The 16,650-nt window shown below is 41.2% G+C and overlaps 1 protein-coding gene across 4 annotated transcripts in view; it reads right to left on the bottom strand.

Moving 5' to 3' along the window:
* Pde1a (phosphodiesterase 1A) overlaps nt 1-16,650 on the bottom strand; it is a 256,931-nt gene that overhangs the window by 41,748 nt on the left and 198,533 nt on the right. For all 4 annotated transcript variants that reach the window (XM_060390390.1, XM_060390391.1, XM_060390392.1 and 1 more), the window contains 3 exons: nt 13,263-13,379; nt 12,201-12,341; nt 4,094-4,194 (listed from right to left, as the gene is read on the bottom strand). In XM_060390390.1, the coding sequence (XP_060246373.1) occupies nt 4,094-4,194; nt 12,201-12,341; nt 13,263-13,379 (359 nt within the window). The remainder of the gene's footprint in view (nt 1-4,093; nt 4,195-12,200; nt 12,342-13,262; nt 13,380-16,650) is intronic.

Here is a 16,650-nt window from a genome sequence, read left to right as displayed (position 1 = left end):
CTGTTGATCAACTGACCATCCTGTCAGGGGCTTTAAAATTTGGGCCCACCTTATGTTGTCTGTTCCGGTGGGAGCAGAGTTGGGAAGTCACTGGACAGAACTGTCCCTCTTCTCAACTCCTGTATCTCAGTGTGGCCATCCATGAACTATGTATGTCTTCATAGGCCACTTCTTCCTCGTTATCTTAACTTTTCTTAATGCATTGTGGGCTATAAACCAGATAATCTATACATTGAATTTCAGTCATCTTAGGCCACCACTAAGTTTTAAAATAACTTATATTGTAATACACTGGGTCTTTCCTCCCAACACCAATACAATTTCTTAAATATGAATTATTAGTTGTTAAATAATATTTGTTAAAATGAATCAACCACATAAAAACTAGCACATTTATGTTTATAGCAGCTCTATTTATAAGTACCAAATTTTAGTAGAATAAAAATCTTCTAATACGTGATTATATCAGTTGTGGCGGGATGATACTATGTAATATTTATTCAGATATCAAGAATGAAAATGAGTTATCAAGACATAAGACAACAGGAACCTTTACACACAAGTTGCTAAGTAGGGAAAAAAAGCAGCCTATGATATATACTGTCTAATTTCTACATGACATATTGAAAAAGGCAAAACTAACCCAGTCTAAAAGATCAGTGTTCACAATGGTAAAACAAGGAGAGAAATAAGCAAAAAGATGGGATGTTTGGATCATTAAAACTACAGTGGGGTACAGTAAACAATTATCAAAACCCATAGAAATCATACACAAAGCCTGAGCCCTAAAGTAAAGCAAGGACTTTAATTAATACCATACAAATATTAGCTCATTAATTGTAATTAGTACTCCTCACCAATACATTGGTTCCATATATTGGTTCTGGTTGTAGGGCAAAACTGTAGGGTAGCTGGGCTGAGCATAGAGAAAATGTGTGCTCCGTGATCAGTTTTTGCTCTAAGAAACAGTCTATCCAAAACAAAAAACAAAAAACCAAAACAAAAACAAACAAATGAATAAGCAAAATAACCATACCTGAGCATGGAACGCTGAGGAGTGCATGGGGTTAGTGGGGATGTGGGGCAGGGAGGTTGAGAAGAGTAAGGGGAGAAGGATCAGTTAAAACTATGTCTGAAAAGGCCATACAGAAAGCAGGAGCTCCAATGAAAACAGGATAAAATAAAATAGAATTAAAAATAAAGTAGAATTTGAATGGAGGTACCCCTGTGGGTAGACAAAGCTGCTTGAAGAAGTTACAGGTTATTAAATGAGAATCCAGGTGGGGAATGCCCCCCTCTGAAGTACAGTCAGGGAATCTCCAAGCGCCCCAAACAATGCAGGCAAATCACTAGTGCTGTTGATTTCCCACCAGAGCTAGGTGGCAAGAGCTTATGGCTGAAGGCCCCACACACTCTGGTCTTGGACTCAGAGGCATTAAGTTGGAATTGCCTTGGAAGAACATTCCAGAAGAAGGAATAGAGGGAATGTAAGAGCTGCAAGAAAAGAAATGGTGTGTGACAGATGCTGTCTACTCGGTGTGATCTGGCCATTGGGCTTTGAACCTACAGTGGCTATGTTAGCCTGCACAGGATTTACACAAGATTGCTCTTGATAACGCCCCAATACCATGTCAGGAAAGAGGGAGGCGTTCACTGGGTTCCACTTCTGCCTACGGCTCTGTACACAGTTAGCGTTTGATTGAATAGGGAGAGGCAGTTTATGCAGAGCTGTACTCATTGGTACAGTGCCCATGGTCCTGTAAACAACCCTTTAACCGTGTAAGAACTGTAATGAAATTCATTGGGTCACAGACACACAGAAGGACATAAAGTAGGACAGACAAAGACACTGGGATTGGTGGGAGAGACATAGGGAAAGGGCAAATTTAGATAAAAACATTATATGCATGTATGAAGAAATTATAATGAAACTCATTATTACATGTAATTAGCACATGCCAATAAAGCATTCTAAAACCTAACATTTAGCAGAGCAGTCTAGAGAGAGATGTGGGTGATGTTTCCCTGCTCAGCATTCTTAGCTAATGAAACACAGAAATATCAGGATTGCACACACAGAAAGTGAGCTGCGTCCTGTGCTGCCGTGGGTTAAATTCTGCCTCTCAGGCACTGCTCTCTCCATTTAACTAAGAAGAATTTGGGGCATCTTCCTTTTACAGACAGAGTTCTAAGCCCCCCCCCCCCCCCACACACACTGCAAGCCTCAGTGTGACACTATTTGGATACAGATCTATTAATTAATTCCAGGATGCAATTGAGGCTGAATGGAGTAATGTAAACGGGAGACCCAAACCCTGTGAACGCTGCTCTCACATGAAGAGGGAATAGCTCCGGGGAGGGTATGCAGAGAGAAGACCAGCTGAAAACACAAGGAGGTGGCTGTTTGCCAACCAGGAGGAGGGGCCTAGAAGGAAGCAAGTCACTGACACCTTAGACTCCCAGCTCCAGTCCTGTAAGAAAGGAATTGAACGGTGTGGTGTTCAAAGCATCTATTCAGTGGTACTGTGTTCTGGAAACCCCAGGGGCTATTAAAACACATATCCACTCCGGCGCTTTGGTTTGAGTAACTGTCATTATTGCCATCATTAAAGCATCTTCTTCTCAATTATATTTACTATTCCAGGCTGCCTTGGAATGGGATTTCTTCAATCTCTTGCTTTCTAAAGAAACAACTGGAGCAGGGGCCTTTTCTGATCCCCTAGCTTGGATGCCTTGTCTGGCCTCAGTGGGAGAGGATGCTCTTAGTTCTGCAGGGACTTGATGTGCCTGGCTGGGTTGGTGCCCATAGGGGACCTCCCCCTTCTCTGAGGAGAAGGAGAAAAGAGAATGGGGGAGGGACTCACAGGGGAGGGACTGGGAGGAGAGGAAGGTAGCCTGAAATCAGGATGAAAAATGAATAAGTAAATAATTTAAAAAAGAAAGAAAAAAAAAAGTGTGGCTTAACAGTGATACATTTGTGTGTTAAACTTGTGTGGTTAGTTTTACGTTACCTTGACACAAGCTGGAGGCATCAGAAGGAAGTGGGGGAAGCCTCAATACAATTAGGCTGTAGGCACACCTGTAGGGTGTTTTCTTATTTAGTGATTGATGGTGAAGGGCCCAGCCCATTGTTAATGAGCCCAACCACTGCACGAGTGATCCTGAGTTTGATGAGAAAGCAGGCTGAGCTAGCCATGGAGATCAAGCCAACAGGCAGCACCCTTTCATGGCTTCTACATCAGCTCCTGGCTCCAGGTTCCTGCCCTGCCGGAGTGCCTGCCCTTCTGTCAAGCATGGACTAGGATGCAGAAGTGTAAGCTAAATAAACCCTTGCCTCCCTTCCCCCAACTCCAATGGTGTACCTTCCAACCCACAATGACATATGATGTGCCTCAGTGAACAAAGCCCTGACTTACGTGACTCCCTAGGCCAAGCCTTAGCAGAGAGGATTTATCCTACAGACATCTATTATTCACTGCTAATATGTTATAATTGTTATGTTATTAGTTTATTATTATTTTATTTATTAATTATTATGATATTAGTTTATTAGTTATAATATTACTAGTTAGAATATTATTAGTTGTTAACATGTCAGGCAGAATGTGTGTTTTATGAAAAACAACAGTAGATTTAAGTTGTTAAAGCTTAAGAAGCATTGCTAAAAATCTGTTAAACTATTCTTAATTAAATCTACATGTTCTAAACAACCTCTCTTAAGAATAAATAAAATGGTTCAGGGCACCGGCTGCTCTTCCAGAGGTCCTGAGTGTAATTTCCAGTGCATATATGGTGGTAACAACTAGCGCTGTAGTCCCAGGGACCCAGTGCCCTCTTCCAGTGTGCAAATGTACATAGACAAAACACCCATATGGATAAAGCACAGAAATAAATAAATCTTAAAAAAAAGAAAAAAAATCACAAAAATATGTAAAATATGTGAAATAAAATATGTAAAAATCATTTTAATTGCCATATATTCATTGTTCATGTCAATGGGCTCCATAAAGACACTTATTTTGTTCAATTCTATCATGTATTTGGCCACCATCTATGCCCTCTCCTCTTGACATCAAGACTTCACTGCTCTTACCTCGTCTGGATGTGGAAGTTGTTGGTCGTTCCTGTGTGCTCATAATCATGAATGGAAGCTGCCAAGACCATCGCTAAAATTTCCAGTTCAGTGAGCCAGTGCTGGAAAAGAAAGGGCACAGCTCATCACACTCAACATCATTGTCATCATTTCTCTCTACAGGAAGGCCTTTAGTGTGTCCGGAAAGCACATGAAAAATAGTGCTCTGTTTCTTTCACAGGTTTTCCCCCTGTTCACTCCATTAATTGTGATAAACGGGTGCTTTATGGAACCAATGATTGTGTAAGTTCAAATTTAAAGCTCAGAATGTGATTGTTCTTGCTGCTTCAAAAAGGAATCATGTTCTGTTGTTTGAAAGGTCGACTGGAGCTCGACTTTGGAATTACAACTTTACAGCTTTGGGATCTTATGGCGCAAAGTGTAACACAGTGGTCTTTTAGTATGGTGTCCATCTTCACTAAAACATGTATTTAGATAACTGTAAGAGACCATACAGCAGAGCCCACGAAGACACATTTCTACTTAAAATTGAAAGTACTTATTCTTTTCAAAAGAGAAACTGAAATTTGTTTTTAGATTTAGCGATGTGGGAAATTTTCTGAGAATTTACCTAATTTTGTATTTATAGCACATATAATTTAGTGGAACTTGATAAAGACAAAGGAAAGAATAATGTTTTCATGTAAAATCCAGGCCCATCAATTTCATATACCCTGGCCTTTCTTTTACCAGCTGTGTGATTCCATTTCTCAATGCACTGTCCATATCTCATGTTTTCTATAACACAATAACACACGTGGCAATTAAAGTAAACACAATATAATAAAATTAAATCTACGTGTCCCATTGCCTTGGCATGTTTCACATGCTGAGTGAGCGCATGGGATAAGTGTTGCCATAGCGACACAAAGCTTTCCCATCATCTACAAATATTCTTTTGGACAGTCCTGCCAGAAGACAGGACTTGTGTTAGGAAAAAAAGGTTCTCAAGTGAGACTCTTGAGCATTTTTCTTTCATTTGAAACTCATAAAGACCTAACACACACATACACATATAAACACACACATGCACAAACATGAAAGCATGCATGTACACATATGTATATACACACAGAGACATTTACATAAATACATATGTATATACACATGCATACACACTCACACATGTACATACACACATTTACATGCATATATACACATGTATTCATGCACACACACACACACACACAAATTAAGATACCAGATGACCTTTGTAATTTACAAGAGGACCCAGGGTACAGGTACCATTTAATCGCTGGTAGAAAGGCCTGGTGACGGCAATGGATTTTGGAAAAGAGATGGCTGGAAGCAATGGACCTTTGCACCCTTTGCATGGAAAGAGCCAACGGGGAATGATACCACACAGGGCTGTTCTGTAGCAGAGTTGCCAGTAGCCCTGTTACATTTGAGAGTGAAATTAAATGAGGCTAAAAAGAGGATGAAGGGTATGAACCCAATTGGTGGTCTAGTCTACTGTGATTAAAATTCATGAATTCGAATTTTGTACAGAGGGCAGGCAGGAGCCGCTGAGTGCCCCTGAGTCAGGAATGGTGGAGCTGACGGCTGCTGTCCCTCTGAGCTCACTGAACCATGTTCCTCTCACAGAAATGACGTCAGAACGTGGCACATAGCAGGAGATAGTGTTTGTGGAGTTGAAGCTCATCAGGTTTTTGCGAAAGAAGAGAGAGGCTGTGGGGAGCAGGGGAGTGAGCTGAGGTGTGACCAGTTAGCCCAGTATGAGAGTCTCTCTTCAGCCCCCGGGAAGTGAGCTACAGTTGCCCTTAAGCGGAATTAATGTGTATTCCTCTGGGCACTTTCAAAGTTTAGGGTAAATGTATGTGCTTCTCCTTGCAAAGCAGTGTCCAATAGCTAAATACGGAGCAAACGGCATTTACTACAGTCGGTGTGCTGCGAAGCATTAACTCTAGAAGCTGACAACCAGCATGTCTTAATTGACTTCATGCTACGAAAGCCCTGCACGCAGGAGGTGACTTTGAGAACCAAAGGGATTTAGTATAGCTAGTTACTCGGTGCAGGTAGACACTCTGTGAGTCACTGAAAGGAAAAAACTGACCTCACTAATAGCCTGCATAACAGACTGAGCTGGGACTGAGCCTCCAGTCACCATGAAGTGAGGAGAAATGAAATTAAAACAGTTGGAACCCCGGAGATCCATTGTTTTATTTAAAAAACAAACAAACATGTTTCTGAGGGAACAAAAATTACCTGTCATCTTCAAACATCTCTTATTGATTACATTTATAAATTTAACTGGCTGAGAAAAAGCAACACTCAATAACTACTATGATAATATCAATTATAAGGCTCAAAATAAATTTAGAAATGAAATTTAATCATAGATCAGCTCATCCGTATTTAAAATTATTATTTTCCTAGTTGTCAAAATTGATTTGAAATGTATCTTCTGAGTTCATCTCTGCCTTCCACAAAGAGAAGTTTCTCCATGAACCTCCTTAATTATCACTGTTGTGGCCTTTTTGATTATGTTTATGTGAGAAAATAATTTGGTAATATAAAAATTCTCACATTCAATTGAAAAATATCTTTTCTGTATTAGCAAAAGTAGAATTTTGAGATGATGCTAACCTTTTCATGGCTGATTCATTTATTGCTGGTGGTGAGTGTGCTTATAGCTAAGGAAATAACTAAACTTGTAGATTAAAAAAAAAACCTCTTTGGAACAAGTTAGGACATATAAGAAAGGTCAGACTATGCTTGCCAACTCCACAAACACTATCTCCTGCTATGTGCCACGTTCTGACGTCAGTTCTATGAGAGGAACATGGTTCAGTGAGCTCAGAAGGGACAGCAGCCGTCAGCTCCACCATTCCTGACTCAGGGGCACTCAGCGGCTCCTGCCTGCCTTCTGTACAAAATTCCAATTCATGAATTTTAATCACAGTAGACCACCAATTGGGTTCATACCTTTCATCCTCTTTTTAGCCTCACTTAATTTGACTCTCAAATGTAAGAGGGCTACTTTGGGACAAGCTAGGACTTATAAGACAGGTCAGACTACGCTTGCCATTTGGAACAGAACCCAACACGGGCTCTGCTGGTTCCTGGTGGGAAGAAATCCAAGGTTAAAATGCTGAACCATGAGCAAAGTAGATTCTGCATCTCATCTAAACAGCAGACATTATGTGGTCTAGAGGTGAGCTCAGGAAGGATTCTCAAGTGGCAGTCCTCGGGTTATATCAGAGGCAAGAGTGACTGCTCCCAGCATCTTAAACATCATGATAGACAGGAAGAATGGAGAACGGTTGTTAAAAGGGCCCTTGAGATGATCCATTATTCTTACACGTGCCCGATTTTCCACTCAGTAGATAAATATTTTTATTTTTATGTAGGCAGATAGTGAAGCTGAGTCCCATGGAAATGGACCAACATGCCAGACATCACAGAGAAAGATCTTGGATCCAACCAGAAAAAAGAAAGAAAAAATGAAAAAAAAAAAAAAAAAGCAGTTTCTTTTCCTTCTGTGGATCGCAGTGGCTTTCATAGCTCAAGACAGTTGTCCATGTTCTAATCTTTCAAAAGCAGAATACCTAACTGACTTACCTAGATGTGTGAATGGGTAAAAGCTAATAGAGCTCTAATACCTAGCTGACTTACCTAGACATATGAATGGGTAAAAGCTAACAGAACGCTAAGACTAAAATCACATTTGAGTTGCCGGGTATGTATGTGCACACGTGTGTTTGGGCTAGGGAAAGTTTCAAATCAGAAAATGTTATTGACTTGATTCTCAGGAGCATTTAAAAGAGACATAATGACTATTTCAGTTCTTGGAGTTGGACAGTTTCTCCTTCACCTTTTTTAATAAGTTCAAATAGTTTGCTATAATTTAACACAGAAAGGTATTACACTGTGAATGCTAATGATAGGGCTTGGATTAACAGTTGTTTTCTTTCAGGTACTTTATAAGGTGCTTTATACTTAGAGACTTAATGGGTCTTCATTACCAGTCTGTGAGTTGGTCGGTATTATTGCCTCTGTTTTAGGGACAAGGAGGCCAAAATAGAGAGCTAGCATATTAGAAGTGGGAGAGAATGTTTTCAAAGGTGGTGTAAGACGCCCAAACCCATGCTCTTCCAAACAGAATTGCTGGGGAAGCCAGCACCACAGAACATGGACTTTCTGCCACATTTTTTTGTACCGATTAGAGGAAAATGGAGTCATCCTGAAGTGTGGAAGGTGGCACATGGCCAGTCAGTGGGTTGCAAATTCCGAAGGAAGATTGCAGATCACCTCTCCTCCTTCTACTGCGATCACTAGAGAGAGTGAAGGCCACCAGCCATCAAGCCCAAGTGCACTGGGTAAGGGCCTGGAGTGACCTTGTACTGAAGGAGACGTTTGGAGATAGCTTGGCATCACACCACAGAGCAGTGGCTCTTTAGCAAATGGATTTGCTGCTCGCCCCTGTCACTGTGGCACAGGTTACAAGTTAATCAAGTGACAAAAGGAGAGGCAAGGAGCTTGCCAGTATCAGTCCCTGCCTCTCTACGCCACTGACTGTCAGGGACATTAACAGGCAGGAAGCTCTGTCACAAGCCCTTTCAGGCAATGTTCCTCAGAACACCTTGCAGGTGACAGATGCATTAGTCACCTGACAGCATTGGCTGGCCTGGAACTGGAGTGCTCTATAAATGTCTCTCTGATAAGGACGTCTGAAAATAGCAGGAAATCAACTCAATGTTAAAAGGAGTGACCCAGTCTTTTCCATACCAAACCTGAAGGGTGAGAAAAACCTGGAACAGGTTTAGCTGGCATTTCTATAATTCATTTTTGTTACAAAAAAAAAAAAAACCCTAAATGTTCATTTGTATGAAAATTAGCATTCACCTACTACCATGGAAGAAAGCTTGTTAAAACTACTTTTCCCAAACTGTCAAATTGGCAGTGTGGTCTCATTTTGACAAAATACTTAACACATTCATGAATTCAGTTCACCTGAAAAAAAAATTGTATTCCATTCTGAAAATCATCCTCTCTTTTGTTTTAATTAAATGCATTTTCTGGATCTCAGTCAAGACTAAATTAGGTTTACCAGTCAACTAATTTCATAATGGTCATACTAACAGGTGAACCCATGGCTAGTTTGCTGAAGAATGATTAAAATTGGAAGCCAGGTGTTATACCAATTTTGTTTAAAAAAACAAAAAAAAGGAAGTTACATTCACATTTGTGGTTTTCTCAGGAGTCTGACCAATGGCTTCATTTCTTGGTGTTATCCCAGGAAGCAGGGATGGGGGCTCAAGAGAACAAGATAAAACTTTTGATGCCCTCAACAACCTTCCTTGTAAGTCTGGGGGTAAAGTCACATGGTGGATGTGAAATTCTCTGCTTTTCCACTCATGTGACACCTTTCGTGTCAGTCTCTTTTCGGTGTAACCTTTGCACTTGGGATCCTCGGAATACAAGGTTTCCTTTTGTCCTAGCAGTAAAGAAAACAACAAGATGAGTTTGCACTGAAATAGATTGTAAGATGATGAAATTCTGGGTGCGACATCACATTGTTTTTCCATTTTCTTCACAACTGAGCAGCTATTAAATTAGAACAAAACAAAAGGCATTGCTTCTTCAAAAAAACCAATCAATTCACCTTATACTGTGGAGTGTGATTTAAATAAATCTTCCCTTTCCAGTTTACTTTCAAAAATCTCTACATTTGAGAAAGAGGGAATCTCAAAATTTGAAAGGAAAAAAAAATCACCTCACCATTGGAGAAGGACAGAGGCATTACAAGCCAAAAAGCAAAGGGAGAACGCTAAGGCCACAGAACAGCAGAGTGGTCAGGAGGCCCCTGTTTCCAGTCTGCTGTACCATACACAGTAAAGCGAGTGAAAGTAGAACATTCTAGAAAGAACCGTGAAAGGACGCTTCCTTAAGACAAAAGGCTTTGGGGAGACTTGGGCGCTACATAGGGTCACCCATTCATGCACGCCAGAAAGCAAAACGAAAAATGCTAAAAAATACTTCCTTTAGAAGAGTCTTTGAAATGATTGCTTTGTCATGCCTTGGGTATTTCTACAGTGCAGTGAGACATTTAAACAGCCCTGAAGTCTCCATCTGAGCTTGTAGCCGTAGCAACAGCCGGTCACAGGAGTGAACCATCTTGGACCACACGGATGTTCTCAGAGCTCTCTAGCCACTGTTGCTAGCTGGCTGCAATCGCATGAGAGACTTCAGGTCCTCAAATGTAAGCCTCCTGGCTGGGCCTCAGAGTTCAGAGGTCGCTGGGAGAGAGCAATGGATTATTGCTTTAAGCTGCTATGATTTTCTTGCAGCAACAGATAAGTGGAACACAGGGCAGGAGAGGGGTCTGAGCCTAGGGCATTGAATGAACTGCAAGGTTTAGGAGACAAAGGAAAAAATAAAGACTGGAAATTGATTTGGTCCATGTGTGAGGCACTGTAGGAAGGGCCTGTTAGATGGATATTATATGTAGTGATCCACATAATTAATAGTGGGAGGAGAAAATGCAGCTACGGTGATAATTTTCTACATTTGTTAATCTTAGAATATCATGTACCTGCTACAGGTTGCCAAGCTATTTAGGACTCTATGCGAAGGCCTCAGAAGATTTTCCTGGGACCCTCGCCCTAACCCTCATGCAGAGTGAGGAGGCTGGAGGAAGGAGAGGAGTCCCCTGTGCACGGTGGGATGGGAGGGTTCTGAAAAAACTACGTCATTGAAATGCTAGCTTTCAAATCTGAGAATTGCAACCCGAGCACTTAGCTCAAACACGTGCCGCTTGCAGACATGAATGCCATTATTTCAGCCAAGGTAAGAAACTGAGAGGGCGCAGGGTTTGTAGGCACTCATCACTGCCTGCCTTACTAGATGTTTCTTTCCTTCTTCCCCTTGTTCTGAGCTGGAAGACACTGGAGAAATCCCTAGCCCTCCCACAATCTTCCGTTACTGTCATGCTAATATTTGTATGTTGAATCTCTTGTCCATTCAGTCTTTAATTCCGGTGCAAAAGACAGAAAAAAAAATGTATAGAAAAGTTTCCACAAATAATTTCCCAGCCCCTTGTAAGGATGTGTCTGTTATTAGCAATATAAGCACAAGAGGAAAAGCCCTGAAGTAAGGGAAACTAGAAAGTGAGTTAGGAAATGTACTTATCCTTAACATATTCTGAAGGCTTGTTCTCTAGGTCAGTTATTTTACTTATTTTAGTTTTTGGTTGATTCCTGTAAGAATAAAAAAATTAACCTAGAAAAGAATGCAGAAGTAAACTGCTCTTAAGCACAGGAGGTCATGCCCAGGAGTAGATGGTGACAGAAACTGTGCTCAACCGCACATTTGGAGGTTTCTTGTCTCAGATCTTCATATCAGGGCATCATAGTATTTTTTTAAATTCTCTCTCTCTCTCCCTCTCTCTCTCTTTCACCCTACAGGATCTTTATATATTTCAGCTTCCAGGTTAATGTTATTCCTGAGTATGCAAATGAAAGGGTCTTCCTGTCTATTATTTGTTTCTTGTGCCTTTTCTTGGGCTCTTTTCTCTCTATAGGTTTGTATTTTTCCAATGTGGTAGTTTTCTTGTTTTATCTTATTATATTTTGTTATTTAATTTTATTAATATTATTTAAAATTATTAAAATTTATTAATTAGAAGCCTGTTTGTTTGCTAATGAGAGACAGAAAGGGATGGATTTGGGAGATAATAATGTGGATGGAACAGGAGGAGTAAAGGTAGAAGAAGCAATAATCAGGATTTGTTATGTGAGAAAAAAAATCCATTTTCAATAGAAGAGAAAAATACAAGCAAAAAAAAATATTCCACAGTTTAAATTTTGGAAAACTAACTTAGTAAATATATTTTAATTGGCCCTTATGTTTTATTCCACAGAATTAAAATATTTTCTAGAAAAATGTATAACTACTTCGTAAAATCCCGGTGATTATTACGTAGATGTTAGAAATACATATAATACTATACACATATTTGTCCCTGGCCTCGGAGACAAGACAAACTCAGGAGAACGGTGTTTGCAGTTCTCATACCAACACACGTCACTTAGGAAGGGTTTCTTACCATGATACCTGTATGAAGCATTATGTAATGCACAGTTTGAGCGACGTCAGCTGCATGAACCAAATTATGATAAGGATTTTTGTGCTTGCTGTAACCAACTTCTAAAGCTTCTGAAAAGGCAATTAGGCAAGAGACAGGAATCTGTGGAAAGTAATATTTATGATTATTATATTTTGGCCTAGACTGTTACAGTGCATAAACATGAGCACAGTACTTAGACATGGAACACACTAATGAGTCAAACATGGGCAGTGATTTCAAGTTCAATTTGATTAGTCTTAAAAATTCACATGATTAACACGTTAGCCTTCAGTTTGGAGGACTGTCACACAAATGAAAGAGCTCAGACCATATAGATCTGAAATTTTATATCTTTCACAGCCAAGAAGAAAGGACTAGTTCTTAAAAGGATAAAATGCTCCAATGTGACAGCAAGGCCTAGTTTTCCTATCTGTGGGAGAAAACTGATGCCATCCCAATACTTCCCAGCCCTTAAAATGCCATGATCCCCCGGAAAATAAACGCTAGTGCCTCGGACCCCAGAAATCTGAACCAGATCTGTTGCTCAGATGCTTCTAAGCGAAGCCAATTGGAATAGCCCTCTTCCGAGTCTAAGAAAAGCTTCCAGTAAGTGAGATGTGGCAGTGTAGTGCTGAGATCCCATCGCCCCTGTGGCTGAGTCGAGAAGATTGAGTGTTCGTGACCAGCCTGTGCTACATGGCAAATTCAAGGGTACATTGGGCCACATAGAAAGACCATGCTTCTAAATAAAGAGAAGAAAGGGCTCACGCTGTAGTGTATGAGGGCTAGAAATCTACTGCACCTCCTCAGGACACATTTTCCGTCCAATAGTATTCTGTGAAGAATCAGGGGTGCCCGTATCTTGCCAGGATAAACTTTCCTGGTCTCATGATGCACAGCATGTCAGTGAGACACAGGTTCATCATAGGATGATTTCACACTCCTGCCCTGTGACCTGCTAAATCAACCCGAAGGCATCGATCAATGAGTCAGCGTTATGTGCTGTCACTCTCTTAGCATCTCATTGTTGACGTTTCTGACCTTGAAGCGGTTGATAAGATCATATTTGGTAAACAGTTCATAAATCATAAACTTCAGACTATGCTCCCCGCTTGCTTCATTTAAGGCAAAGATGTCAAAGGACCATTTATCAACATCCTGTAGAAAAAGAGAGTCAGCGTTTTAGATAGATCAGCATAGAACTAGGCCTTTCATGGAAACTTACTCAACAGATTAAGCATTGAACAGACAACCAGAAACACTGCAGCTGAACGTGTTATAAACTACACGCTAGTGGAGTGACAAGCTTTGGGACCGAGGCTCTCAGGCATAATATACTGCCAAGGTTTCTTAAGTCCCAGGGTTAGGAAGCTGATGTAATATGCTTGGGGACAGTCTAGTGCTGCCTTCATCTTTGCTCTCTCTGACTTAACAACACCATAAATCATCTCCTAGCCTGGCTCCGTTTTAAGGCAGGGCCGCAGGTGGAGTCAGTTGAGGGATGGGTGGGCATTAGTACCGATCTTTCGTTTCCACCCATTCACCCATCCGTTCTTTGCCTTCAGCGAGGAGAGCATCACTTAGCTTGAAGCACCGATACTGTTCTTCCTTTAGGTGTGAAAGTTCCAGAGGGAAGCAGAGCCTTAGCCTTTCTCACAACCCAGGATGACTCACTTGTAGATTCCTCCCAGATACAGGGAGCATGAGCAGCAGTGGAAGGCCGGCTTAGTGATTTCGCCACTGCATGCATTTCTTTGGGGGTCATAGGCAGGTCTCTAGGGGAAAAGGTAACACTGGGAATGGGTCACCTTTCAATGACACAGTCAGTAGGACTATCTTGCCAGCGTTCTGCTGAAGGAACCTAATGCAGCACGTTTTTCTGTTCTAGAGTAGGTCCCGCCTACTTTAGAAGGCCTGGTGAATACATGAACACACACACACACACACACATTGGCAGATTTAGTGTTGCATAGTACATGGACAACGTTGAAGGTTGGTCTAATGCTAATTATAGGCACTCAAGATCCAGTTACCACCTGACTGGTACACCCATCCTTGTTTATGTAAACTTGCTTAAAACATTATACCTGATTGGCTCATTGAATGACCTTTACCCGGCATGGCAGAATGGGGTATCATGGCTAAGGTTCCTGGGCTTCTGGGGAAGGAAGAATGAAGGGAACAGAGGGAGGAGGAGGAGGATGGCTTAGCCTGAGAAGAAACCATATGGGGCTGGGAGGAAGGACTCCAAAAATGGCATGAAAAGGCCCAGATGAAGGATAAAAGCAAGTATTTGTAAGATTATGGATGGAAGATAGGATGGTTAAGGCGGATGGCATTGGATGAGGGATAGGAGATGGATGGTGAGGTGATTCAGAGAGCATAGGTAGGAATATCTCCCCGGCCCAAGGTAAATGAGGCAATTATAAATCTAACAGGTGTCTGTGTCTCATTATTTGTGATAGAGGGTTAGGTAATACTGCCGTGATAACCTTAGGGCTAATAATACAGGTTACATAGCCCAACAGCTATTTTTATTTACTACAGCAGGACAGTTAAAGCAGTGATTAATTTTATATGTGTGTCAACTCAATTCAGAGATTTTTATTTCCTTTATATAAACATTGCTATGCTGCAAAATGCTAAAATTACATAAAACATCAGATGAAGCTTCTTTACAAATGTGTCCTGTGAAATAGTGATACTTTCAAATGGTACTTTAAAATGCTTTGTTATTTATGTGTGAGGGCTCATGCAGGCTTCCCCACACATACAGAGGACAATTTTGCCGAGTAGGTTTTCTCTTTCCATCATGAAGTGGGTCCCAGAATTTGAACTCAGGTCACCAGGCTTTTGTGGCAAACTCCTTTACCCACTGGGCCATTTTGCCAGCCTTTTTCAGTCACTTAGATTAAGTTTCATTGCAAGCAATTAAGGAATTCCTCCCACTTGGCTCCGATGAGATGCCTATGCTCTCACTTGTATATCTCCGTAATTTAAAACTCTGATCTTCCAGGGGTCTTTCCAGAGACTCATACTCCAATCACGTACTATGCATGGAGCTAACCTAGAACCCCTGCACAGATGTAGCCCATGGCAGTTTAGTGTCCAAGTGTGTTCCATAGTAATGGGAACAGGAACTGCCTCTGACATAATCTGATTGGCCTGCTCTTTGATCACCTCCCCCTGAGGGGGGAGCAGCCTTACCAGGCCACAGAAGATGACAATGCAGCCAGTTCTGATGAGACCTGATAGACTAAGATCAGAAGGAAGGAGAGGAGGACCTCCCCTATCAGTGGACTTGGGGAGGGGCATGTGTGAAAAAGGGGAAGGGAAGGTGGGATTAGGAGGGGAGGAGGAAGGGGTTTATGGGGGGGGATACAAAGTGAATAAAGTGTAATTAATAAAAAAATAAAATAAAATAAAAACTAAAAAAATCTGATGTTCTTGTTAGAAGGAGTTTTAGCACTGGTAAAGATGAAAGAACAATAAATATTTTATCAAATCCCAAAGCTAACACGGAAGAGCTGGCTCACACCTTCAAGGCTTCCTGTTAGAGGCTCAGCTCAGGTGTCTGCTGGGAAAAGGGATAGTTCTCCATGTCTCATGGGGTCTTCACAAACAGGTGACTCACACCTGTCACCCACAGCAGTGTCTAGCATCCTGCTGTCAGACTGGCACGGAGGACTCCCAGAAAACATGTCACTAAAAAGCTTTTTCCCCAGTGACCGTTACTCCCTTGACCTTGTGCTTCATATGGTTTTAATAAACTGCATTTTACAAAACGACTGTGTTCCTATACCCAAATAGTTTAGTTGGCTTTTAAGCAAATAATTTAAAAAATGAACATAGTTCATTTCTTGCACATAGTTGAAGAAATAATAATGGCAAAAGTCTTTCAAAAATAGAAGTTAACATGTTGGTGGGGCACAAAATTTACATGCTTGTCTTTATTGTTCTGGAAGCATGAATACATTAAAATGCATCCTGAAAAACGAACAGCTCTTTGAAATTAATAACATTTAAATCTGCAGAACAAAATACAGGAAATAAGGTGAGCCAAAATCTATTGATTGATATAAGAGAAATCACCCTAAGGCTGTTTTCAGAGACAACGTTGAGTCCTCACAACCAAAGCAAGAGACAGGAGGGAAGGAAGGGTTTAAGAAGGACAGCCTACAAGATTCCCCTGCAGAACAAACAGCTGTGAGCAAGGTACACCTGTGAGTTCATCTCCCGAGTGTGAAATGGAGATGTGTGAGCCAGCAGCTTCCTCAGGCTCGCTCTCACTTCTGGTCATTTCCAACACACACAACACTGCAATAATACAGGCAGTGTGAGGGCAGAACCACACGTGGGTCGTCATGGAGGGGGCACACGTGGGTCGTCATGGAGGGGGCACACGTGGGGCATCAGCCTGGCCAGGCAG

Source organism: Meriones unguiculatus, chromosome 8 (assembly GCF_030254825.1).
Source record: "Meriones unguiculatus strain TT.TT164.6M chromosome 8, Bangor_MerUng_6.1, whole genome shotgun sequence".
Lineage (NCBI taxonomy): Eukaryota > Metazoa > Chordata > Mammalia > Rodentia > Muridae > Meriones > Meriones unguiculatus.
The sequence above is the reverse complement of the archived record's forward strand: the minus strand, read 5'-3'. Positions and strand labels throughout refer to the sequence as shown.